The sequence below is a fragment of the Odocoileus virginianus genome, chromosome 17 (genome assembly GCF_023699985.2).
Source record: "Odocoileus virginianus isolate 20LAN1187 ecotype Illinois chromosome 17, Ovbor_1.2, whole genome shotgun sequence".
NCBI lineage: Eukaryota > Metazoa > Chordata > Mammalia > Artiodactyla > Cervidae > Odocoileus > Odocoileus virginianus.
In genome coordinates, this window is record NC_069690.1 from 23,351,816 (window position 1) to 23,376,625 (window position 24,810).

Below are 24,810 nucleotides of genomic sequence, written 5' to 3' on the forward strand. Positions count from 1 at the left end.
CCTCCTCCAACGGATCTTCCCAACTGAGGGATCAAATCCACATCTCTTACGTCTCCCGCCTTGGCAGGCAGGGTCTTTACCACTCGCACCACCTGGGAAGCCCCATTCTATTGATATGATGTATAGCATTAACTGATTTTCAGATGTTAAAACAACCTTGTGTTACTGTGATGGATTCCACTTGCTCATAGTGTATAATTCTTTTATATGTTATGGATTTGGTCTGCTAGTATTTTGTTGAGGGCTTCTGAATCTATATTCATAAGCAACATTAGTCTATAGTTTTCTCTTTTTTTAGCCTATAGTTTCCTTCTCTGGTGCTATCATCACAATTTGGGTGCTGGTGGTACTAGCCTCATAGAATGAGTTGGGAAATATTCCTTCCTCTTCCATTTTTGGAATAGTTTGTGAAGAATTCTTTGGTTTTAATTCTTCTTTAAATTTTGGTAGAATTCCGCAGTGAAGCCATCTGGCCCTGGGCTTTTCTTTGTAAGTAGTGTTTTGATTACTAATTCAATGTTTTGTTAAAGACTTTCTATTTCTGGAAATACCCCGGCATTCCAGTGGTTAAGACTTGGCACTCTCATTGCCATGGGCCCAGGTTCAATCCTTGTTTGGGGAACTAAGATCGTGTAAGCCACAGTGGTACCAAAAAAAATTTTTTTTCTATTTCTTCCTAAAGGTAGTCTATATATTTATAGGAATTTATTTGTTTCTTCCAAGTTATCTAATTGATTGGTGTACAATTGTTCAGTCTTCCTTTATAATCCATTTTATTTCTGTAAAGTTGGTAATAATGTTCCTTCTTTCATTTCTGATTCTAGTAATTTAGAGGGTTCTTTTTTATTTTCATGGTCAGTTCAGCTAAAGTTTGTCAATTTTGTTGATCTTTTCAAAGACCTAGGGTTTGATTTCCTTGATTTTTTAATCTATTTCATTTATTTCCACTCCAGTCTTCATTCTGCTTTCTTTAGGCTTAGTTTACTCTTGTTTTACCATTGTCTTAAGGGAGAAGTTAGGTTATGGATTTGAAATCATTCTTCTTTTAAAAATATAGGCTTAAAATTTCTTGTAAGTATGCTCTTTGGTGTTTTATTACCTTCATTTTTATTTAATTCATTTTCTAATTTTCCTTTTGATTTCTTCTTTGACCCATTGATTATTTAGGAGTATTTTTTCATATATTTATGAGTTTCCCAAATTTCTTTCAACAGAATAACTAAAAGACACATTTGTGGGATTTCCTTGATGGTCTAGTGGTTAAGACTCGTGATTCTACTGCAAAGGATGCAGGTTTGATCCTTGGTCCAGGAACTAAAATCCTGCATCCCACTTGGTGCAGAAAAAAAAAAGAGAGAGAAATTTGTGTACATGTTCTAAGGATACATTCCTGGGTGTGAAAGTGCTGGGCTAAGGGTAAATGTATTCAGCATTTGCTTAGATCTTGCAGAAATGTTGCATCAGTTTGCACACCCACCAGCAATGTGTGAGAGATCTGTATAAGGTAGAATTTTCTAGATGTCGTGGACCTCCTGGATAAAACAATTGTTTTGAATTACATTTCAATTATAAATGAGCCTGCACATTTTTTCCCAGCAATGTGTGAGAGATCTGTATAAGGTAGAATTTTCTAGATTTTGTGGACCTCCTGGATAAAACAATTGTTTTGAATTACATTTCAATTATAAATGAGCCTGCACCTTTTTTCAAGTGTTTTTTGATCAATCGTATTTCTTTCTCTGGAATTTATGTTGTTGTGAAGTAGGAATCAAACTTTACTATGCAGGTGGCATGGGTTTGATCACTGGTCGGAGAACTGGGATCCCATAGGCCATGTGGTATGGCCAAAAAATTTAAAAAACAAAAACAGGCTTTTCAGATCCACCATCTGTGCTGGAACCGCGGCCCAGAAGACTCAGCTTCATCCACCAGACACCAGTCCCTCCCACCAGGAAGCCTACACAAGCCCTTGGATCAAATTAATCCAACCGGGGGGGGGGGGGGGGGCGACACCAGAAGCAAGAGGAACTACGACCCTGCGGCCGAAGAAAAGGGGCCACTGACACAGAAAGATTCTAGGGGCAGAGATGCAAAGTCCGGCCTATCTAATACAGCGGCCGGAAAGGGGACCCATTTTTAGGAATCATCCGTGAGCTCTATGGGCATGATTTGCATGTGAACACGGGAGCACAGCTGCACTTACTGAAGAACAGACCTGTGCTAATAACTGCTGTAAGACCCCCCTGAGTGGAGAGATGGTGGGTGACTGCGTTGTGGTCTAGCCAGCCTGTAAGTGCCATGTAGTGAGGTTGGGTGGCAGTGTCCCTGTAGGAACTGGACATCACCACTGCCTATCAGTGTGGGAAGAACTGGACCTGGGAGAGACAGTGAGGACTTGGAGCAGGGGCTGGTGCAAGGTGCTTTTTTTATTTTAAAACTTACTGTATTGAAGTATAGTTGATTTAAAATATTGTGTTTATTTCTACTATATGGCAGATATATATTATAAGCCTATATATGTGTGTGTATACATATATATATACACACACACACATACATATATACATATATATATACACACACACACACACACACACATATATATAGGCTTCCCAGGCAGCTCAGTGGTAAAAATCCACCTGCCAATACAGAGGACGCAGGAGACTTGGGTTCAATCTCTGGGTTGGGAAGATCCCCTGGAGGAGAAAAGGGTAACTCACTCCAGTATTCTTGCCTGGAAAATCTCGTGAACAGAGGAGTCTGGTGATCTACCGTCCATGGGGTCACAGAGTCAGATGTGATTGAGCACGCAGACACACATACACACACATATATACATTCTTTTTCATATTTTTCCATCATGGTTTACCGATGAACAGGATATGGAATATAGTCTCCCATGCTATGCAGCAGGACCTTGCTGTTGATCCATTCTATGTGTAATCGTTTGCATCTGCTAACTCCAAACCGCCATCCATCCTGGCGTAAGGTTTTTCAGACGGGAGAAAGGTAGTGCCTGTTCCTTCTGAATCCCAAAGTGCACTTCCTCCCAGCGGGGAACCCCTCTGACTGGTGACAAGAGCTGGTCAGTCACCTGTGGGAGGCTTGGCTGTGCTCCGGCTTCTGCCTGTTCTGCCGTGTCCGGCTGACAAGCCTTGATGAGCCGGCCAGCCCAGCCTTGGCTGACATGGGGAGGCAGGGGAAGGCCTGTGTCCGCAGCCAGCCTGCCGGGCACAGGGAGCACAAGGCCCCCAGGCCAGCCGGACAGGGTCCACCGGAAGGGGGCTCTCAGGGTCAGGAGACAGGCTTGGGAAGGTCAACGGGCCACCCTCTCAGGAGGCTCTCTCTCCAAGGCCAGTCTCGGCGAGGGAGAACTTTGTCATGAAACTTCCTTACAACTCATTTTTTCAAATAACTTGCAGGTAAATTAGAAAGATGTCACCCACCTCCCATTACAACTGAGTTTGCTCAGCTTTCCATACCTTTCTATCCATGTTTGCCTTACGTAATTTCTGGTGGGATTTGGTACAGAACCCTGTTTTAATTGCAAATTACACACTTTATATACAGAAAATATTGATCCATAAAGTGACATTTGGTCTAGTTTAATTTTTCTTTTTTTGTCTTGAGTTGCATTGCCTGATACAAAGTGACCCTGATTTGCTGTTTGCATCTGTTTGATATACTTGTTCTCATTCTTTTCCAGGTAACCTTTTTGTTTTCAGATCGGTTGTTTGGGGACGTTTCTCTTCACTTCTGCGTGGGAGATGTCTACACTCGCAAATGGATGAGGGGCACGTCGCCTGACCGGGTAGCTGAGCGGTCGAGCAGGTGTGCTGGTGCGACCCCCGGGGCGCCTGTGTGGGCTTCTCCCAGCACATCGCCTGCCCAGGTGTCATGGACACTGTGCTGGGCCCACAGCCTGCAAATTCAGGGTCTCCCAGGTAGCTTTGTAAACATGAAGTTAGATCACAACTAGAAAACATCAATTAACAACACAGGGGAGAGTCCCAGGAAGAGACAGGGACAGGCTCTCAGCACTGGGCAGTCAGGGGCAGGCAGTGGTCAGGCTGGAAAGGAGACGAGAACCATCACTTGGTTAGTTATCTTCACCTTCGTGAGAGCCCAAGAGGGAAGCAGGACGGGGGAGGGAGAGACAGACAGACCGACCTGGGATCTAGCTTTGCCCAGAGCCAGGTGCAACTCTTGGACTTTTTCAGATTTGTTAAGTCAATAAATTCTCTTTTTAAAATTAAGTTAGTTTGGAGTGGGTTTAACTTGCAACTGAAGAAATCCCAGTAAATCCAGGGCAGTGCCTCCAAACTGAGTTCGGAACCTCACTGAGCAGGAGCAAGGCTCCGTTCAGTACCAAGAATCCCTAGAAAGGAGAAGAATAACTTGTCAATGTTTGCAGCTTAATGCCATCTGTGGCTTGACTGGCTGCTGTCAGGGGTCTCTCTGATTTTATGTCAGGAATTTTTACGTATTTGCTTTTCTATATATCGTTCACATGGTATGTGATGAGACAGAACGACAACATTTTTTCCAACTATTGGAGCCAAATTGTTGCCTAAATTTGGGTCAGAATTTTTCAGCTCCAAAACAAACATTTTCTCTCATTCTCTCTCTTACACACACACACTAGTCTGGAGGCTAGTGATTGTAGGGCTCATGCTCAGTGTAACTAAGGGGTCAGGCTTCTCCTTCTGCCACTTGTTTTTGCCCATGGCAGCAAGACTGCTTCTTGAGTGCCAAGCATGGCGCCCCCTCTCCACAAAGGGAACAAGTAGGGGCCGGGGCAAAATCCCTTCCCCTCCCTGCAGGCTTCAGCTGAATTCTCTTCAGCCTGACTGGGTCACACAGCTACGCTGGCTGCAGGAAGGGCTGGGAAAGTGAACATTCAGCAGAAAGAAATGAGATTACCGAGGGGGACGCAAACCAGTCGTGACTTTCCTCAGGAGCGAGTGGAAGGTCCTACCTTTCTTGAGAGTAAAGCATCACCAGTCATCACCTGCAACAAAATTGGATTCTGTTAGCAGGGAAGGGAAGTGGGCGAGACAAGGTCGTGAGTGACAGGGCATCACCATAAGAGGTGCACAGGGCCGTGTTTACGTATGGCCTCAATCTGGAGGCTGGGTTATTTATTTTTTAATAGAAATTTACCGTTTTAAATAAAACATAGTCTGGAGAATCTAGTATATGAAAACACTAGGGGCTTAAAATTCTTGAAAATAACAGAATTTAAAGCAGGAACTTGGGTTTTTAACCAGTGGTTTATTTAAAGCACTGATACCGCGCATGCTTCTGACTGGTTGAGTGAACTTATTTATTGAATGAATGAGCCAGCGCCTGCCATGGTGACAGCTGGGCCTGAGGAGAACTAGGCTGGTCTGGCTCTGCCACTACTTCTGTGCAATTTCAGGATGACCTCTCACAGCTTCTCGTTATTTCTCATATGAAGAGGCTTGGCTGGTTGAACTGTTTCTCTTCCGTTCTGAAAGGCTTGAGTTCAAATTGCTTTTGACCTCTGTGACCTTCTATTGTGTGTGCTTGGTCACTCAGTCGTGTCTGACTCTTTACAACCCCACGGACTGTAGCCTGCCAGGCTCCTCTGTCCATGGGATTCTCTAGGCAAGAACACTGGAGTGGGTTGCCATGCCCTCCTCCAGGGATCTTTCCAACCCAGGGATCGAACCCAGGTCTCCCTCATTGCAGGTGGATTCTTTACCATCTGAGCCACCAGAGAAGCCCAAGAATACTGGAGTGGGCAGCCTATCCCTTCTCCAGGGGATCTTCCCAACCCAGGAATTGAACCAGGGTCTCATGCATTGCAGGCCGATTCTTTACCAGTTGAGCTGCCCAGGAAGCCCTGTTGTTTACTCATAGGTTAATCTCCTCTGCATTTCTAGCCTAGCTAGGGCTCAGACAGATAGAGCACAACACAGGCTCTCTGGGCCAACTTTAAAGACTCAATGAATAAATGTTGCTCAGGCAACACTGCCTGAGTATCAGGCCTGAATATTCATTGGAAGGACTGATGCTGAAGCTGAAATTTCAATACTTTGGCCACCTGGTGCGAAGAACTGACTCCTTGGAAAAGACCCTGATGCTGGGAAAGACTGAAGGCAGGAGGAGAAAGGGACGACAGAGGATGAGATGGCTGGGTGGCATCACCAGCTCAATGGACACGAGTTTGAGCAAGCTCTGGGAGTTGGTGATGGACAGGGAGGCCTGGGTGCTGCAGTCCACTGGGTCACAAAGAGTAGGACACGACTGAGCGACTGAACTGAGGCAACACTGCAGGATGTGCAAGGGCCAACATGTCACCAACAGGCCCTAGAGGGGGAACTCGGGGGCTGCAAACACCTTGGGAGCACCAGTTCTGCTGAGCCTCATGCTGATCCAGTTCTCTCTGGCCTCAGGATGATGAGGGTCGAGGTTGGGTCTTGGGTCCTGTCCCCGGATCCCTCAGAAGGCAGGCTGGGGGCTTTTGGGGACGTGTCAGGTGCTTTCAGACCAAAACAGATGGGCCTTGAAGGTTGGTTAAGTCCGGCCCCCACCAGTTTCTCTTCTCTAATTCACAAGACAGCCCTCAACACCAGGAAAGCAGCTGAGGAGGGGGCAGAGCGGTAAGCGGCAGACCAGTGACCTGAAGGAGGAAGCTCGAGGCCCCGGGATGGACAGACGTTGGCCTGGTGTTGAGTCAGAAGCAGGTCCAGAAGCAGGCAAGGAGGAAGCCAGGCCCTGGAAAGGTAGCAGCCCTGTGATCAGACCACCTCTGCCGTCCTCCCCTCGGCTGGCAGCACGCACGCCCTGTGAGCTGTTAAGAGGTGAAGGATGCACGGGATGGGGTTGGGGTGTGTCTGGAGAGGAGGTGACTGGGGTGACAGTGTGTGTGTGTGTGCAGACCCAGGGAGCAGGGTCTGAGAATAAGACCCCAGAGCACAGACCTGTGTGTGTGTGTGCGATCCTCTGAGTGGCTGGGCATAGAAGGGACAGACCCAGGGAGCAGGGTCTGAGGATAAGACCCCAGAGCACAGACCCAGGGGAGGGGCAAGAGGAGCTACTGGGAGGGGGATGGGAGCTAAGAACCTTTCTGATTCGTTCCCACCCCAAGGCCTTGGGAGTCTAGAAATTCCATCAGTACGGACTCGGTAGAAACTCCAAGCATCATCTTCATAAGCAAGCAGACGGAGGCGAAGAAAGGGAAAAAAAGAAAAGCCCACACACAAGTGTACCTTTTTATATAGAATTTGTACAATATATTTCTCTTCATTTGCATATTTTACCCACAACTTAACATCCTTTTTACAGGCTGAACTTACTCAGCTGATATAATCAAAATTCTTTCTTTCAACCAAATAAGAAAAATTCAAAATCGTAAACCCGTAAGAAAACAAATTAAAAACGATGATGAAAATAAGTCACTCCCCGTAAGGAACAGCGTCTGTCTGTACAATATACATGGTTTGGAACAGATTTCTTTATAGATTAGGCACATGTTTCCACAACACCTTCATTCCTGCCAGTCCTACCTCACTCCAGGCAGTCCCGCCTCCTAAGAAGGATCAGAGGGCTGTCCGTCTGGATGGAAATCACTTTTGGATACTGCTGGTCCGGCTGGGGACCAGGGGAGTGGGCCTGGCTCAGCAGCGCCACCCAGTGGCTGGAAGCAGAGGCGGTGGGAGGCAGGGCGCTGGGCCGAGGAGGGCGCTGGCAGGAGAGCAGCAGTTGTGGGTGAAGGAAAACCGAGGCTTACTCTATGCAAACTGAATACAGAGAGGCCAGACTAGCAGGGGCGGTGTACAGAGAAGCTCTGAAGAGCCCAGCGTTTTATTTACAGTTCTGTCTTCCTGGTGGGAGGCTGGGGGGCAAAGCCAATGTCTGCTGCCATGAGGGGTGTGACCCCTGCGGCTGCTGCGAGTCTGGGGGGTGAGGGGGTGCAGGGTGAGGGGGAGCAGCGAGTACACCATCCCTGCACCAGTGAGCCCGAGCCAACGGCAGGCACCTCTCCTCCCAAGCTCGGGGATCTCTGTGACCTCCCTTCTCACTGGGAGACAACACCTGGGGCTGGGTGGGATAGAGCCTGGGGCCTTCTTTGGGGGTGCCAGCGGAGCAAAAGCTGAGAAAGGGGTGTCTACCAAGCCAGCAGTGCTCGTCTACTCACACCCCAACACCATGGGAGACCGGGCCAGGCCCGGGCTGTGCCCATGTCAGGGTCCTGGGCTTTAGGTCACCAAGCCTCGGGTCCTGCCCTGTTTCCATCTCTTGTGAGTTCTCCCTTCCATAAGGGCTCCACGTGCAGCTTGGGGCTGGGCCGAGAATCCAATTCTGGGGCCGCAGAAGGTTGCAGCACCTCGGCTTCCTGACCCAGAAGGCGGAAGTGCTCCAGCAATAAGGGGATTCCAGGACCCCACAGCCTTGGGCTCTGCAGAGGGGGCTTCCAGGGCTGTGGCATGTGGATCTGCTCAACCCCGCCTGGCTATGATGAGCCTTCCGTGGGTTTTGCCCTGTGTGTGGGGTGACATGCTTGGGCCAAGATCCCCACCTTAAGTGGCAGCTGGCTCTAAGGTTCTTCAAGTGATGAGTCCCACTGAGGCTTTGTCCACAGCCCACTTGCCAACCCAGCCTCATACTCCAAAGCCTGACTTTGGAAAGAGGATAATCATCAGCACTTCAGGGCAGGACAACCACAGAAAGGAAAGCAGAAAACAGCATTTGTTAGAATTGATGTAGTTATTGCTAGAGACAGGTGACGGCCAGATAACCATGGAAAGTCCCAGAGGCGGACGTGATGGATTACCACGACCGTGGAGCAGAAATACAACCATGTGGTTTTTTTGTTTGCTTGACTTCTAAAATAAGATCTCCTCTGATAACACTTTGAGTCTTGGGTACAGACACTGAAGAGATCTTCAAGATCTGCTCCTTTCACACAAACCAGTGTCCCCCTGAATGACTGATCCGCTGGTCGTGCCCCCCCTCGAGGCCCTCTCAAGGGAGTCAGTGTGGTTCTCTCTAAAAACATGAGGTGGAAACTGAAATATGTGTTAAAACAACAACTAAAACAACGCGGCTGAGCTGGGAGCTGTGCACGGTGGACGTGCGTGGTGGCCTGCTGGCTGTTCCCAAGGGCACTTGTTCTCACCAAGGATTTCTCTGGGATGGCCGAGGCTACTCAGAGGGCCAGCATGGCAGCAGGTCCTGTAATGAATGGTGGGGGCCGGGTGGTGGCCAGGCTCTCACTGCTTTTGGTTTAGATGACCCAGTCTCAAGAAGCAAAAGCGAAAGATCTCCCGGGCCAGGGCTGCTGAAGGTCCTGCTGAGAAACGTGGGTCCAGGCAGACCCTATCGTCCCCAGAAGGGCAAGTGCAGGCAGTTCCAGCTCAACGGAGACAGAGCCCTTCCCAGAGAGGCTGCGGCCGGGTCTTCAGGGGCTGCAGCCTCTGAACAACCTTCTCAAAGGCCTGCAGCTGGCGCCTTCTGAATGATTTTGCATTGCTCTGCTTGTTCTCACATGCTATGGGACGCGCAGGTGCCTCGCTGTGACACAGGACATTCTCGGAGGCGTGACTGCTTGGCATTCTAGTCGGGGTGGAAGGGGGGGAACTCAAGGAGAGCCGGGCACCGATGCCACAGGAATCTTCCCGAATGAGTGCAGGCATCTGCTCTAAGATCCTCGTGGACAGATTAGCGAGTTTCATGCACGCCACACCAAGGGCTAACACTCAACGTTCCAGAGGCGGGTGGCCTTGTTCGGATAGTTGATGGCCAGGCTGATAGCAGCGATGTTCTGCAGAGCCTGTGGAGGGAGAGAGTCATCACCATGGTCAGGAAACTAGTCACCTTCTGGGTCATTAAGTGCTGATAGAACAAGACCGGCAGCTGAGCACTGGGGGCGTGCAGGGGAGAGGCAGATGCAGGCCAGGTGTGGTACCCCTCACCTGGGGTGCCACAGTCTAGAGGGAAAGAAGCAGCGATCAAGACACATGGAAACTCCACAGGTCGGCAGAATCCTCACTGCCCCGAGAGAGGAGCAGGGGCAACACTGGGGGCTCAGAGGACACCTCGAGGGCAGGGGGGATCTGGGAAAGCTCTAGGGAGTGGGGCAGCAGCACAAAAGTGTGGACAGGAAGAAACAGCCAGTGGTGGGGCCCCCAGAAGCAGAGTTGGGAGGGCAGCCGCCCTGGAGCCAGGCCAAGGTTGGTCTCCAAGCCAAGGCAGCAGGAAGAGGGGGCGCAGATGGGGAAGAAGGGGTGGAGGCTGGGTGAGGAAGCAGAGCACTGGTCCAGCAGAGTGGATGGGCTGGAGGCAAGTGAGGAGAGAATGAGGGTTAGAGGCTGAACACTGGGACAGGCAACGGGGAGGAGTGCACGCGATGTCAAGCTTTCGGAGTCACGACCGTCAGATGTCAGGACTGCACCGTGTGCTGTGACTCTATGGGTTGCAGCGGCAGTGCCGGCAGGCAGCTGACAGGAGCTGGGGCGCGGAGAGTTTTTACTCGGCCTACAGGTCTCAAGACAGTTCACACAAACCCCTCTGCAGTGGATGGGGGGTGCCTGCCTCTAATCCGAACCCTGACCCTTTCTTGCAGGAGGACCAACCTACGGTCTGAGAAAACCTGCCAGGAAGAGAGTGCAGGGCTCTGGCCGGGAGTCCCAGCTGGATGGAGGCCTCCTCGAGTGAGAACCCAGGCACACCTCTCCCTGGAGCCTCGGTGTCCCCATCCGTCCACTGTGGATGCAGACCACACGCTCTACCATACCCGAGGACTCTGAGCCTGAGGGTCTCACAACGGAGTCTGGGGCCTGGGAGCTCCTGAGACCCTTCCAGAGGCTCTGCACTGAGAAAACCCTTCTCACATTAACAGCACGACATTATCTGGCCGTTCTCACTTTCGTACTCTCGCGAGGGTACGGTGGAGCACCCCGCAGGTTCCTGTCTGACAGCACAGCCGGAAGGAAGCTGCTCTGTGAAGCCAGCTGTCTTCCATGAAGCCAGACAGCAAAGGGCGCTGCAAAAATGGAACCTGACGCTGCCCTTCTCAAAAACTGTTTGGTCTTGAAAAATACAGCTGGTTTTCACAACTGTATTGCTAAACATAATGAGATGATTATTTAAAAAAATAAATCGACAAATAAGTGTTTAATATTTCAATTTCTAATGTAATGTCTAAATTTAAAATCTGCTTTCTAACAGTATATATCAATCTCTATAATGCACATAAACACAAGCTTTTGCGGATCCTCAGTAATTCATAAGTGGAAAGGGGCCCTGGGGCCCAACAGCTGTCAGAGGAGTTCTCCTTCTAGGGAAGAAAGTTATATCCAAAAATATCTGAAATCTAACTCTATGGAAACTTTAGGGATTGGCCAAACTATAAATTTAAGACACTGGTTGTTTTGGTTTCAAAGACACAAATTCTTGCTGGTGTCTCCTGACCCTACGGTTTACTATGAACGTCACTGATAAACAGGGCTCGGCTGCTGTCTGTGACATGAGCAGGAAGTGGCTGACTGGGAACAGAGCTCCGTGCAGACCCGGGGTGGAGCCTGCACCGGGGCGCGGGGAGTGGGGCGGCACGGAGGCGGTACCTGCGCAGCGCAGCGGAGAAGGTGGTCATCGGTGGTTAAGGCCAGCAGGTAGTCCTGCAGCAGGCCGAGCTCCTGCGGGGAGAGCAGGCGCAGCGGTCAGAGGCCCCCTCCCGGGGATGACGCCCACCCACGACCCAGGGCCACGGAAGCCTCGGTGGGACACGGCTGCTTGCTCCGCCGGGCACCTCACCGCCCACCTTCCTTGGGAGCCTCGGAAGGAGTGAGATGGGGGGAGCCATGTGTCCGGACTCACCCGCAGCCTCCTCACTATAAACCCAGGGGATAGGCTAGAGAGCTCTGAAAGGCCCTTTCAGCTCTCCTGGTCAATGAGTCTATTGTGCTGAGGCGGGGAAGAAAGGAGGAAGAAAAAGGCCGTTGGTTTGTTTTCCCAAACTCATTGCTGTCAAGGGCTGTTTCCCTCTTTGGCATCAGGCCTGAGCAAACAGACAATCACACAGGGCGGACCTGGCTCCCTGGGGTGGGGGAGAGGGGAACCCTGGGCCCCAGGCCAGGCCTGTCTCCCTGTGCAGTTCTGCTGGGACCCCGACGACACCCCCGGGCTCGCAGCGGGGAGCAGAAGCACAGACCCTCACCTGGGCGCGGTTCTCGGTGACGAAGAAGAGCTCGGTGAGCGCGCGATGCAGGGGCAGGAGGATGCCAGCCTGGGTCACGTCCTCAGACAGGCTGTACTCCATCCGGGTGAAGAGCAGCCACAGGGGCTGCAGCAGCGTGAGGTCACAGAGGTCGCTGTGGGGGGGGGGGGGGGGCAGCTTCCTGGGGTCACGCCCACCAGACACCAGACAGAGCTGCAGCTCCGAGGCTCCCTGCCACCCTGACCTCTAGTAAAGTCGGGCCAGGCCAGCCCCAATCACCCCCCTCACCCGCTAAACAGCCCCAAAGAGTTGCCAATGGCAAATAAGAAAAGGGGCAAAATCTCAACTCCAAACCAGAACTCTGGGGACAAGGAGACCCTCCAGCACATTCACACAAATCAACTTTATGGATCTTTAAAAATGGCTGTTAAGAAGAACTTCCAATGACAGCAGAAAAAAACCTCCAGATAAATGTTAAGTAGAAAAGACCAAGATACGAAACATAAAATTGCAAAAAAAATTTAAAAATGCGCGAGTGACCATATTAAAAAAATCATAATAAACACACCAAAAATCTTATCAGTGGCTGTCCCTGTCAGTTTTCTAGATTTTCTATAATGCTCACCGTTTTAAGTAATCAGAAAGGAAAAAAAAATCTGATTTAAAAGATAATGGCAACCATTGTTATGATCTTAAGCTCATAAAACAAGAAATATGCTTATAAAGTTGCTCAGGACAGAAATCTATGTAAAGCAGAGTCCTCCTAACTCAATAGACGCCTGTTGAGACTGCACTGATGTGTTTTACTCAGAGGGAGGTTGTACTTTAATTCCAGTTCAAAGTCCTTCAGAGGAGACACATTATGATTTCTTGGACTTACTACACGATTTTATACATTTATAATCTACAGTGTTGCCTTTTCTTTTTAATATATGATTTTTAAAAGACTCCTGATTATACATTTAAGTGTGATCCTGGAGTGAATGACTTTCTCCCAGAGGAATAAGTCTTCATAAAGTAAACCAATGGGAAAACATGGTTTGATTTAAAGAGATGGCTTCACAGTTGAGTTTTCAGGACAGCACTGGAGTGGGAAGGAAAAGGCACCTGCAAACTCATGCTTGTGGCAGAACTCAGGCAGTTATTCTGTTACCACCCATCCCCTGGGGGTTGCCTTTTCCCTCTGCCCGCTCCAGTCTTGGCCTCTGGGACCAAGGGGCTGTGGGAATGTCCTTATGGGAAGGAGGGTTGGCAATGGGCAGCAGACTGCAGAAATGTACCCACAATGCAGCCTGGAAGGGCCCTCCCGTCTGATGACAAGAGAGATGGGACACATGCTTCATACACATCACACTGTACTCAAAAATCTACTCAAAACTGGGTTAAAGACTTGGAGTAAGACCTGCAACTGTAAAACTCCTAGAAGACACAGGCTGTAAACTCCCTGACACTGGTTTTGGCAATGATTTTTTTTTTTTTGGATTTGACATCAAAAGCAAAAATAAACAAGTGGGACTCCATCAAACTAAAGGGCTTCTTCACAGCAAGGAAAACAATCAACAGAGTGAAAAGGCATCCTATGGGCCAGGAGAAAGTATTTGCAAGTCATATATCTGATAAGGAGTTAATATCCAAAATACACAAGGAACTCATTCAACTCAATAGCAAAAAAGAAAAAAAAAAAAAAAGAAAAAAATAGGCAAAGGACCTAAAGAGACGTCTTTCCAAAGAAAGCATATAGATGGCCAGCAGGAACAGAAAAGGTATTCGATACCACTAACCATCGGGGAAATGCAAATCAAAACCACAATGCGGCTTCACCTCACCTGTGTTAGGATGGCTTCCATCAAAAAGATAAGAGATAACAAAAGCCAGCGAGGATGCGGAGCAAAAGGAGAACACTTGCACACTGGTTGGGAATGTAAACTGGTACGATTTGAAAACAGTATGGAGGGCCCTCGAGAAACTCATGGACTGCCAGATGATCCAGCAATACCATCTCTGAGTATGTCCAAAATAAACGAAATCACTGTCTCAGAGATTATCAGTACACCAGCGTTTATTGCAGCGTTATTCCTAATAGCCACATGTCTGGAAATAATGTCTCCTGACTGATGAATGGATAAAGAAAATGTGGTGTGTACACACACAATGAAATATAATTGAGCTATGAGAAAGAAGGAAATCCTGTCATCTCCAAAAATATAGATGAACCTGGAGGGCATTATGCCAAGTGAAGTAAGCTAAGGGAAGACAAATACTGCATGGTATCGCTTTTATGTGGCATCCGAAAACAGTCAAACCTGTAGAAACAGAGAGTTAGAGTGGTGGCTGCCAGGGGCTGGGAAATGTGGGAAACAGGGAAAGGCTGGTAGAAGGGCAGAAACTTCTGGTTGTAAGATGAATAAAGTCTGAGGATCTATTATACAACATGGTGACTATAGTTGATAATAGTGTGTAACACCATAACATAGGAGAGCAATTTGCTGAAAAGCACATTGCAGACAGAGGGTGAAATTTAAGTGTTCTCACACACCACAAAGAAGGCAAACATGAGGCGAGGGATGTTAGTAAATTTGATTGTGGGAATCCTTTCTCAATGTATTAATATAAAGAATATCAAGTCATCATATTCTACACTTTTAATACACTACGATTTCATTTGTCAATTACACTTCAGTAAAGCTGAGGGGTGGGAGGAAAAACTAAATAGTATAAAATTTACATGGACATGCAGGGTCAAGTAGCATCTTCAAGATAATCTTGAAGGTGAAGAACCAGGTTGAAGGCTTTATACTGCCAGATATGTACATTTGCTATAAAACTATAATATATAAGACAGCGTGGTACTGACACAAAGATAACCAAAAAGACCACTGGAACACAAGCATCAGGGATGGATCCATGTGCACAAGGACACTTTTCTGTGACAAAGATGGCACTGCAGTGTGTGAGGGGAAAGATGGGCTACAGAGTCAAGTGGAGATCCATGCGAGAAAAAAAATGTGTGTATACAGAGAAGCTTAACTCTACCCTTCAAATCATGCATTAAAATGTATTCCATGTGGACTGTTGATCTCAATATAGAAGAAAAAATAATTAAGCTTCACCTTCATGACCCTAAGGTCAAGTGAGGCAAAAATTTCCTAAACAGGACAATGAAAGCTCTGTCATAAAGGAAACAGGTGAACTGGAAGACACTAAAATCAGAAACTTCTTTTCATCAAAGACACCACTAACAGAGTGAACTGGCAAGCCCTGAAGTGGAGGAGATGTTTGCAATACAAATACCCAGCCAAGGAGTCGAATCCAGAAGGCAGCTTACCTGTGGGTACAGCATCGCACAATCCTCAGGAGCAGGTGGATGGCTTTCAACCGTTGATGACCAGTCTGGCGGCAGGCCACACCCACTAGCCATTCCCAAATTTTGGCCAACGGGAGGTGTGGCACAACTCTTTCTTCTGACAGCATCTGCTTCAAAATCTCAAATCCTGGCAACCCCCACAAAACAGATATTTAAAAAAAGACATAAACTGCTCAAGTTTTAATAAATAGGATGAAACCACTATGATCATTTAAATATTGCCTGAAATTACACCTTATGGAAAAGCAACATGGGAACATTTTCAGTTCCTTTTTTGCAAAATATCCTGGTGAATTCTAAGAGAACCAGGGTCTTTCCTTGGTCCTAACAGGTAGCTCCTCTCTCCAGCTGTAGACAAGTCACAACCTCCCAACTCTAGTACATTCACAAGTGATGTGTGTGGGGCTTGTGAGAAAAATTCGTTGAAGTCTCACAGAAAGGCATCCGCTTTGGTTTTAACGAAGACCAGTGACTTAACGGCACCGACACCCATGAGGGCCCTGGGTAGGGAGAGCATGCGAACGGAGGGCCCAGCGCACACACCTGTCTGGAACCGCCCCAGGTGTCCGGCCGTCACAGTGAACCTGTAGCCCCACTCGGTGTTGCTCATGTCAGAGGTGAAGCGGTAATACAGAGTGTCTCCTGGGCACACAAGAAGCATAGGCAGGTCAGGACACTGCAGACAGGGAAAGGCCCATGCGGACTTCCCACTAAACAGATAAAGCCCACTTCCAAATCTTTCTCAGTACTTAGCATTAAGAGTCTGTATTATCTGGCATTTCTTTACTACCTGGAAGCTCAAAATCTTTCCACTTCTGTTGAGACCCACTGAAATTGTGTCGGTCCTGCTGGAAGTCACTGCTGCTGGACATGGCTAGCTCGTCACAGCCTTCCTCTGTGTTGCACTGAGGGTCGAATTTGATGGAGAGGTAGATGGCCCCAGGGATATGAACTCGGTCCTAGGAGGGGAAACAAGGACACGCCGTCGTCACTGGTCACTGGTCAGTTCCCAGGGGCTTCCTCATGCCATGCCCTGCAGTCAGAACTGGGCCTGAAGAAGCAGTGAGTCAGGGCCTCTGCCTCCAGGAGCTCTCGGCCTGGCTGGGTGGGGAGGATGCACGCGGGCTGCCAACACGGCAGGAAGGACAGCGTGCAGCCTGCACAGCTCGAAGGAGGGCAGGCAAGGGAGGCAGGGGCAGAAAAAAGTCCCAGGGAAGGGATGCTCTGGTTGCTGTGAAGACTGAGGAGGATGGGACAGGACTGTCAGGGAGGGAGGAATGGAAAAAGAGGTGAGACATGAGCATGTGGGGATGTGTTTCAGGCAAAGGAAACAGCATCGGAAAGCCTAACGAGTTCAGGGGATAGCAATGAGCTTGGGGTGTCTGAGGTAACAGGTGAGCATCGCATGCACACATGCTAAGGAGATGGGGATGGGGTGACATGACCCTGCAGAGGCTGGGAGGGACAGATGGAAAAGGGAAGGCCGTGTGTGCTAAAATGAAGCGCCAAGACTTGTCTGGACAGCAGGGGGTGTCCCGGGAAGGCGGTAAGCAGGAGAAAGCCTGGATTAGGTTTGTGCTGTACCAGGATCACTGCCAGCTAGGGTGTGGCAAGGCCGGGGCTGGGGCAGGCTAGCACTGGGAGAGGAGAGAGGAGCAGCCAGGGGGACCCAGAGAAGGGGAGGAGTCGGGGCGGCAGAGAGGTAAGGTGATCCCCCTGAGGTCGAACGCAGTGGCTCACTAGGTGTGTTTACGGGGCAGGGGGTGGCGGGGTGGGGAGTGGGGACAGAGTCCAGGAACTGTGGGAGAAGAGGCTAAGAAGGTAGAGTGAGAAGGTTTACATTCTGTAAAACAAACTCTCAGCTGTCAACAAGCACATTCCAGATGCGTCTGTCACCCATTTTGAAAGGAGCTGAAGAGACACAAGCAGCACCAAGCCTATGAGGACCACTAAGGCCACCCCCCGCCTTCTGCCTCATCCAAAGCCCCACCTCTCCCTGTCCAGGTGCAGGGTTAAGGATAAAAGAGATGAGGCCTTTCAGTTCTGGGTAACTAAACAAAGGGGATGGAGTCCCCCAGGTATGGCCGGGTCATTAGGAGAAGGACAGAGTGAGGATGGAAAGTCTGCCAGCGACACAGAGCTCTCAGTCCAAGGAGCTCGCTGCAGGGCAAGTAATCTCTCCTCCAGGGTGGGGGGCCCTCTGGTTTTCTATCACAACAAGGTCAGGAGAAGAGAGGACTTGTTTGTACAGAATCCTGGGACTGGCTTCAGGGAGGCAGATGGCTGCTGAGACTAAGGGAGCACTTTCTAGGCCAGGTCTGTTGGGTTGGGGGAAAGAACCACAGTGGGAAGTGATGAGATTCATGCTCCTTGGGTCCTGCCAGTCGCATGCCCCGAGGCTGGGTGAGGCTGGCAGACCCTGGCTCATACCTCGAAGTTGGTGTTGTTGTTATACGGGTGTTTCGATTCTCGCACTTGCACCTCCATTCCTGGTTCCTCCATGAACTGGCAGGCAGCCAGGGCCATGGTTCCCAGCATGCTCTCCCGGCAGCCTTGGAGCACCTTCTGCAGGATCTGGTGGGACACAGGCAGAGAACAGGGCAAGATGATGGAGCTCAGCTGGAGACTGTGCCCAGGGCTCCTGAGCTCTGCCCTGTGGGTCCCCCAGTTCTAGACAGCAGGAGGTAGAAGAGATGCTTCCAGCCATGTGAAAGGCTGCTATGCCAGTACCACTTTGAAAGGCTCAGTTGAAGATTTGATTTCATTTATTTTTTATTTTATTTTATTATTTTTTGAAGATTTGATTTTAAAAACAAAAGATGGTCACCACCTGAAAACCTGAAATTTAAACTAGAGCACTGGACTGAAGAGAATGCATAGACTCTGTAAGATACCATGTCTGCCGCCCAGAAGCTGGGAACCTGGGCAAACCTCCTGGGTTTGATTTCTTCACCAATAAAATTCTCCCTGGGTCATGATGTAACACAGGTGTAAGTGCTGGCAGTGTCTGACCTGGAGCAGATACTCTAGAAATGATCATTTAAAACAGAAGATATAAACCTTCCTGGAAGGTTTCCTGTATTATGGGAATAGGCTGTCACATTCGTAACTAACCCAGTCCCTTGGACTTTATGCTGTGTGAGACCCCGGGGGACATGAGAAGAGACAGGCCAGCAAGGAGAGCTGGACTTCGAATTCTGAAAACAAAAAAGGAAGACTGCAAGGGTGGGATTTGTGGGACCGTTATTTCAAATACTCTCCGAGCATCCCATCTGCCTGGCCGTGAGCGTGGCTCTAGGCCAAGACTTGGGAGACTTCAACTGTGACCTGAGTCGGCTTTTGTTGGGTTCACACCTATCGGGGGGCTGAACAGCCATACAGAGAACCTCACTCCAGGAAGGCACCCCCTAGAGGAAGCCTGTTCAAAACCCCCGCAGGGTACTTGGGGCGGGGGGCAGAGAGGAGTCGCAAGCGGAGTGTGTGCCCAGCCCAGCTGCCTATTACCTTCTCCCACTGGTGCTTGTCCTCCAGCTGCATGAACATGTCCAGAATGTAGGTCATGTGGGCTGGGCCGCTCAGCTCCAGGATGTCCTCGCTCACCGGCACGTGCCCGGGCCACTCGGCAAGCAAGGACGCCAGCACGTGGCGGGCGTACAGGACGGCTGTGGCCTCGTTCACGCGGAAGAGGTAGTCCCGGACGGCCCTCTTGCTCTTGCAGTTGAGCTCCTTGTGCAGCAGGGCGGCGCTCTTGCTGCGCCGCTGCTTGGCATAGCTCTGCTGCAGCTCACTCTCCGTGCTGGAGATCAGTTTCTGGGTCACAGGGTTCGACTCGACGGTGGCCTGCTCGCAGCGGACGGGCCTGGACTGCAAGCCCAGAGAGCACCATCACTGAGGCCTGGCTATCTCACCACTGGGGTGGGGGGTGGGGGTGGATAGACACCCTCCTTCCCAGGGGTAGGGGTTGGTGGGGGGCCCCATGTACCAGGCAGGGCAGGATGATCATGTCTGTATCCACGGCCTTGGCACTCTGCTCGTCCAGTCTCAGACTCCGGCTGGGCTGCCACCGCTGAGCCAGGGTCCGGATCCTTTCGTCTGTGGTGAGCTCGTCCCCGTCAAACCTGAAGAGAAGGAAGGAGCACAAAGCTGGGCATCTGTGTTCCAGAGAGGTGAGAGTTTAACCTTCAGTGAAACTTGCAGAAATGCTGATCAGAGTTATTTTCCTGTTACTAAGGAATTAGATAGTACGGTCCACCCTTCCAACACCAGACTCACAGTGCTAATCTACCTGAGCAGGCATGCCTGGAGGCCTGCAGTGGAGATGGAAACCGTCCTTTAGGATCCATTCTCCCTTTCATTTAGAAACAAAGTTTTAGCAAGATACACAATCACCCGGGTGGAGACATGGTTCCCAGTCCTCCCAGCAGCTGGATACAGCAGTGCAACCGGGGTCATGCCAAAGGGAGGCCAGGGAGGTGATGTGTGCTGCATTCGGGGCCTGCCCTCAAGCAGCTGGGTTAAGGAGGTGCTCCATTCCCCACCTTGCCCCTGGGGTGGAACTAAGAATGGGTGTGGGAGAGCCTGCCCTGATGACACAGAGGAGGCCAGCAGCCATGGGGACACCGGGTCACTTGGGAAGCAAACTGCCCACCCACCCTGGGCTGCTGCCTATCTCTGGACTGTGGCGGGACAGGACAACAAATTTCTGTGCCCTAACTGGGGTAATCCTGCTTCATTTCACAAAGGATTTGAGGCTGTAGATAAGAAATACATATGGGAAAGCAGAAATATGAAATAACAAAAGAAAATTAAATCGGAATTGGAACTAAATTAGAATAAGAAGTCAAAACCAGGATGTGGGGAATGGAAGAGGAGATTAGATGCAAAAACAAAAAATTCTCCATAAATTTAAGAGCTAGGCTCAAGAACTAGCTCTGAACTTCCTGGCCAAGATGAAGGGTATATTGTTATAAGATACCTTTCATTAATATACCCTTGAGGAAAAAAACAAGAAAATAATGTATACAAGTGAAAAAAAAAAACGAAGACTACTTTGACCAGAATGTACCAGAAGTTCCTGTTCTACACTGCTTGCTTCCTGGATTGATACAGGAGAGAAACCTTGGTGTCTGTGTCAATCTCTGCATTCATAACTAGTTTAATCTAAGAGGCAGACTGCGAATATGAAGTTCTTCCTAAAGGAACACACAATACAACTCAAAGACGAGCCATGCCACGTGGCACTTTATGAAGCCAGCTTTCACGTCACTTTAGGAAGACCTGAAAACCAGTCCTCCAGCTGCTCCTGGCCTCTCAGATCTTGTCAGCAGGAGGTAGACAGAGTCCCACCCTCAATTGTTCCTTTGCTTCTTATACTTTGGCTGCGTCCTTACCTCTTCTGAACCTCCAGGAAGAAAGAGTCAGTCCTCTTCATCTGCAGTTCGTATATGGCCCGGAGAATGTGCAGAGGGGCATTGAGGGCATCGTGAGCCATCTGGAGGCCACGAGGAAGAAACAGAAGAGAGAAAATTTGAAGTGCCTCAACACATTACTGATAACCTGAACTCAAAAGTGATAAAAGAATTATTTTCTATAGTTACTACAAGTTATAATCTAAGAACATCACATCACTTAATTTAAGAACATCACACTTCATGCATGAAAGATTATAAGCTCCAAAATATGGATTATAAAATCTGCATTACTATTATAAATTCAAAGGAAAATCTCCTAGTTCTGAAGTCCATGTTTTTGATAGTTTACTTTTATTTGTGCCATAGTTATCTGTGATTGTGCATTTGTTAAAGATTATATAGATGAAGGGGTACAGCATGTTACTTTAAAAAAGGAAGAACAAAAAAGCAAACAAAAGACGATAATTAGAAAAAAAAATTATACCAACAAAATGTAATGCTAGTAGTCAATAATTACTCGCCAAATGGTATTTATTCACTGCTAGCTTTCCTGCAGTAGCTGCCTTGCCCTCAAGTATGACAACTGGCACGTAAATCTAAGTACTAGACTTTCTTTTGATGTTTTTAAAAAGCTGTATTTGCTTTTCTTACATCCACCCCATAGTCTGTTTACTCTTCACATAGTTAGAGCCTTTGAAGCCTAAGCCTCTGCCCATTTTCACATCATTTTGAGGAAGAGTGGATTATCCAGGGAAAGTAAGGATGTACTTGAGAAATTATGAGGATGGGCCTGACATTACATGCCAAACTTTACATATAAGTATTTGCACACGTAGTTTATGGGAGAAACAATCTAAAGTTTTGGGTCCACAACTCCCAAACATTAAGAACTACTGTCGAAAGGGCTTTTCCCTCCTTCCAGGTCAGTTCTGTACAATATAGACCGAGTTTCCCAGAAGTGTATTCACAGGACATCAGCCTGAAGCATTTCCACGTGGAGGCTAAAACTCAGTCCAAGCCAAAGAGAATCCATTCCTGAGTCCCTTCTTCACGCCACACCATGACCTAGGAACATACCAAGAAACATATCCTGGTGGGCTCATCCAGGCTTTCAAGAGGGTCTAGCTTTTTCTGCTCCTGGTCACCAGGGCTGCTGACTGACCGTTCCACCTCCTCCTCCTGATCCCCTCGTTCATCCAGCTCCAGCTCTCCATGCTCAGCCAAAGTGTTGATCTCCTTTTTTGAGGAGTACAGCATGATGGACAAAATCTAGATAGAACAAAAATCAGGCAGGGCAGGAACCTGAGTGTTTATAGTGTGTGAGAAGATCTTTAGCCCTCAAAGGGTAGAAAATATTTGACTTGACTCTTTAAAAGACATAATAATTTACAGAAAGAGTGTAAAATTAGGACTTCCTGGTGGTACAGTGGATAGGAATCTGCCTGCCAATGCAGGGGACAAAGGTTCGATTCCTGGTCCGGGAAGATCCCACTTGCTGCGGAGCAACTAAGCCTGTGTACCACAACTACAGAGCCTGTGCACCTATAGCCCGTGCTCTGCAAAGAGAGAAGCCGATGAAATGAGAAGCCTGTGCACCCAACAGAGTAGCCCCCTCTTAGCACAACTAGAGAAAGCCTGAGCACAGCCACAAAGGCCCACCACATCCAAAAAAAGTAATTAATTAGTAGATACGGAAGCATGTTCAATCATACTCATAACCAAAGACATGCTAACTAAAACTTCAAGAGACCTTTGTGTTTATTAACTTTGCCACTGACAGCATAAGTTGGTATCATCATCCTTTTAGAACGCATTTTGGTGAAACGTAAAGACCTATACCGGAGAAGGCAATGGCACCCCACTCCAGTACTCTTGCCTGGAAAATCCCATGGACAGAGGAGCCTGGTGGGCTGCAGTCCATGGGGTCGCTAAGAGTCAGACACGACTAAGCGACTTCACTTTCACTTTTCACTTTCATGCTGGAGAAGGAAATGTTGGGAGAAGGAAATGGCAACCCACTCCAGTGTTCTTGCCTTGAAAATCCCAGGGACGGGGAAGCCTGGTGGGCAGCCGTCTATGGGGTAGCACAGAGTCAGACATGACTGAAGCTACTTAGCAGCAGCAGCAGCAGCAAAGACCTATACAAATGTTCATAACCTTTGATTCCACAACTCATCTTTTAGGAATAATGTAAAATGTGTAAAAAGTTATACTCCTTTAGGAATAATGTAAAATGTGTAAAAAGTTACACTCCTTTAGGAATAATGTAAAATGTGTAAAAAGTTACACTCCTAAGGATACAGTCAAAGAAGCATTTATTAATGGCAAAAACTGAAGTCCAACTTTATGGATCATATGCAGCCGTTAAAAATGGTGGTTATGAAAACTACCCAGCAACTTAGAAAAATGGCTATCACAAGACTTCAATTTATTTCAGTAACATGCTCCACTATACAATCCAAATCTATGTATGCAATACACACACAGAAGGAAAAAAATCAGAAAAGGGAAATACATGAAATACTAATAGTAGATGTGCCTGGAGGGGGTGAAATTTGGAGTTTTTCTTTCTTTTCTACTTTTCAAATTTTCTGTACATAAAGAAATGTAAATTTTTGAATGTAAAAAATTTTAATTACAAATTTTTTCTATTTTTGCTCTATTTCCTAAACAGCAAGAGCGCAAGAGCTCACCAGGTAATCTGTGAATATGTTTCAGCATATTTTCCTAAAATCTAATCATATCCTCTTGTGACAACTGAGAGCTGCTTCCTGGACTTCAGGCCTCTGTGTGACAGAATGGTCGACCAAGCACCCCCCATACGGCAGCAGCCTTCCCTGCCCTGAAGCTGGCACTTGGCACAGAAACACCCCAGGGAACCACAGTAATTCCACTAAGAAAAATCTAAGGCTTATGGAGAAAAGCAATAAAATGAATATTATCAACTGAAATCCTACATAAAGTAAACATAAGTGGAGGACAAATTTAGAAACTGATTTTAGCTCAAAGGAACTTTAAGGGGAAATAATAATTCAAGGGCAGATTTATTACCATGATATAATGGTCAACCGTGTGTTTCCACAAATTACTTCTCTTCCAATATTCTTTGGACAAACATCAAATTCATTTTCCCTGACAGGGGAGGACAGGTGTCATAATCTCTATTTCCAAAAGGGGAGACAAATATAAGACACTGTTTTAACAACTGCGCCGGATGAGAGTGCGCAGGGCAGAACCAGCTGTGACTGACTGGTTGTTCTAACTCCCAGGCCTGTAAATCTGCAGCAGGAAGCGGTAGCAGGAGTCACCCTCGTCCCTTACTTCCAGGTCCCGGAGGAGCCACGTTTTACTGAAGCCAGTCCCTTTGCTGCACTTTTTCACCAGCAGCTTCAGCAAATCAGTCTGCAGGAAGGTAGCGTGCGTCTCTTCAAAACCATGAACCTGCCAAACAGAAAAAGAATGATTTGCAGTTGCCTCAGAGTGAACAAAGTCAAGGGTCACTCAGGGAGAAGCAGGCCCCTATCAGAGCCCAGTCTCAGCTCTTGGCCCAAGCCCACCTTCTGGTGAAGATTCCAGAGCCCGTAGGAAAGATGAAACTCTGGACCTGAGTCATACCCTGTCTGTCCACTCTCTACTTCATTCACTTGACAAGTATTTCTGAAGCCTCGTACACTGTACGTGCCGAGTCCTATGCTAAGAACAGGGGGTTTCTGTCCCTCTCCTGCTCTCTACCTCCCCAGAGTTTCCCACTGTCCTGCAGACTGAAGTCTGAGTGCCTATTTGTGGCTGACAAGGCCCGTGCAGGCTCCCTGCCTGCCTCTGTGTCTCCTCTCCTCCTTAGCACTGTC

The 24,810-nt window shown here is 48.3% G+C and overlaps 1 protein-coding gene across 2 annotated transcripts in view; it reads right to left on the reverse strand.

Annotated features, from left to right (window-relative positions):
* Nucleotides 1–7,235: 7,235 nt before the first annotated feature.
* Nucleotides 7,236–24,810, reverse strand: part of ZZEF1 (zinc finger ZZ-type and EF-hand domain containing 1) — a 92,466-nt gene continuing 74,891 nt past the window's right edge. For both annotated transcript variants that reach the window (XM_020882059.2, XM_070478894.1), the window contains exons 44-55: nt 24,284–24,403; nt 22,040–22,231; nt 20,942–21,042; nt 19,534–19,669; nt 19,056–19,415; nt 17,982–18,125; nt 16,342–16,510; nt 16,095–16,193; nt 15,513–15,678; nt 12,188–12,341; nt 11,595–11,666; nt 7,236–9,802 (exon numbers count right to left, since the gene is read on the reverse strand). In XM_020882059.2, coding sequence (XP_020737718.2) covers nt 9,722–9,802; nt 11,595–11,666; nt 12,188–12,341; nt 15,513–15,678; nt 16,095–16,193; nt 16,342–16,510; nt 17,982–18,125; nt 19,056–19,415; nt 19,534–19,669; nt 20,942–21,042; nt 22,040–22,231; nt 24,284–24,403 — 1,794 coding nt within the window. In that variant the 3' untranslated portion in view covers nt 7,236–9,721. The remainder of the gene's footprint in view (nt 9,803–11,594; nt 11,667–12,187; nt 12,342–15,512; nt 15,679–16,094; nt 16,194–16,341; nt 16,511–17,981; nt 18,126–19,055; nt 19,416–19,533; nt 19,670–20,941; nt 21,043–22,039; nt 22,232–24,283; nt 24,404–24,810) is intronic.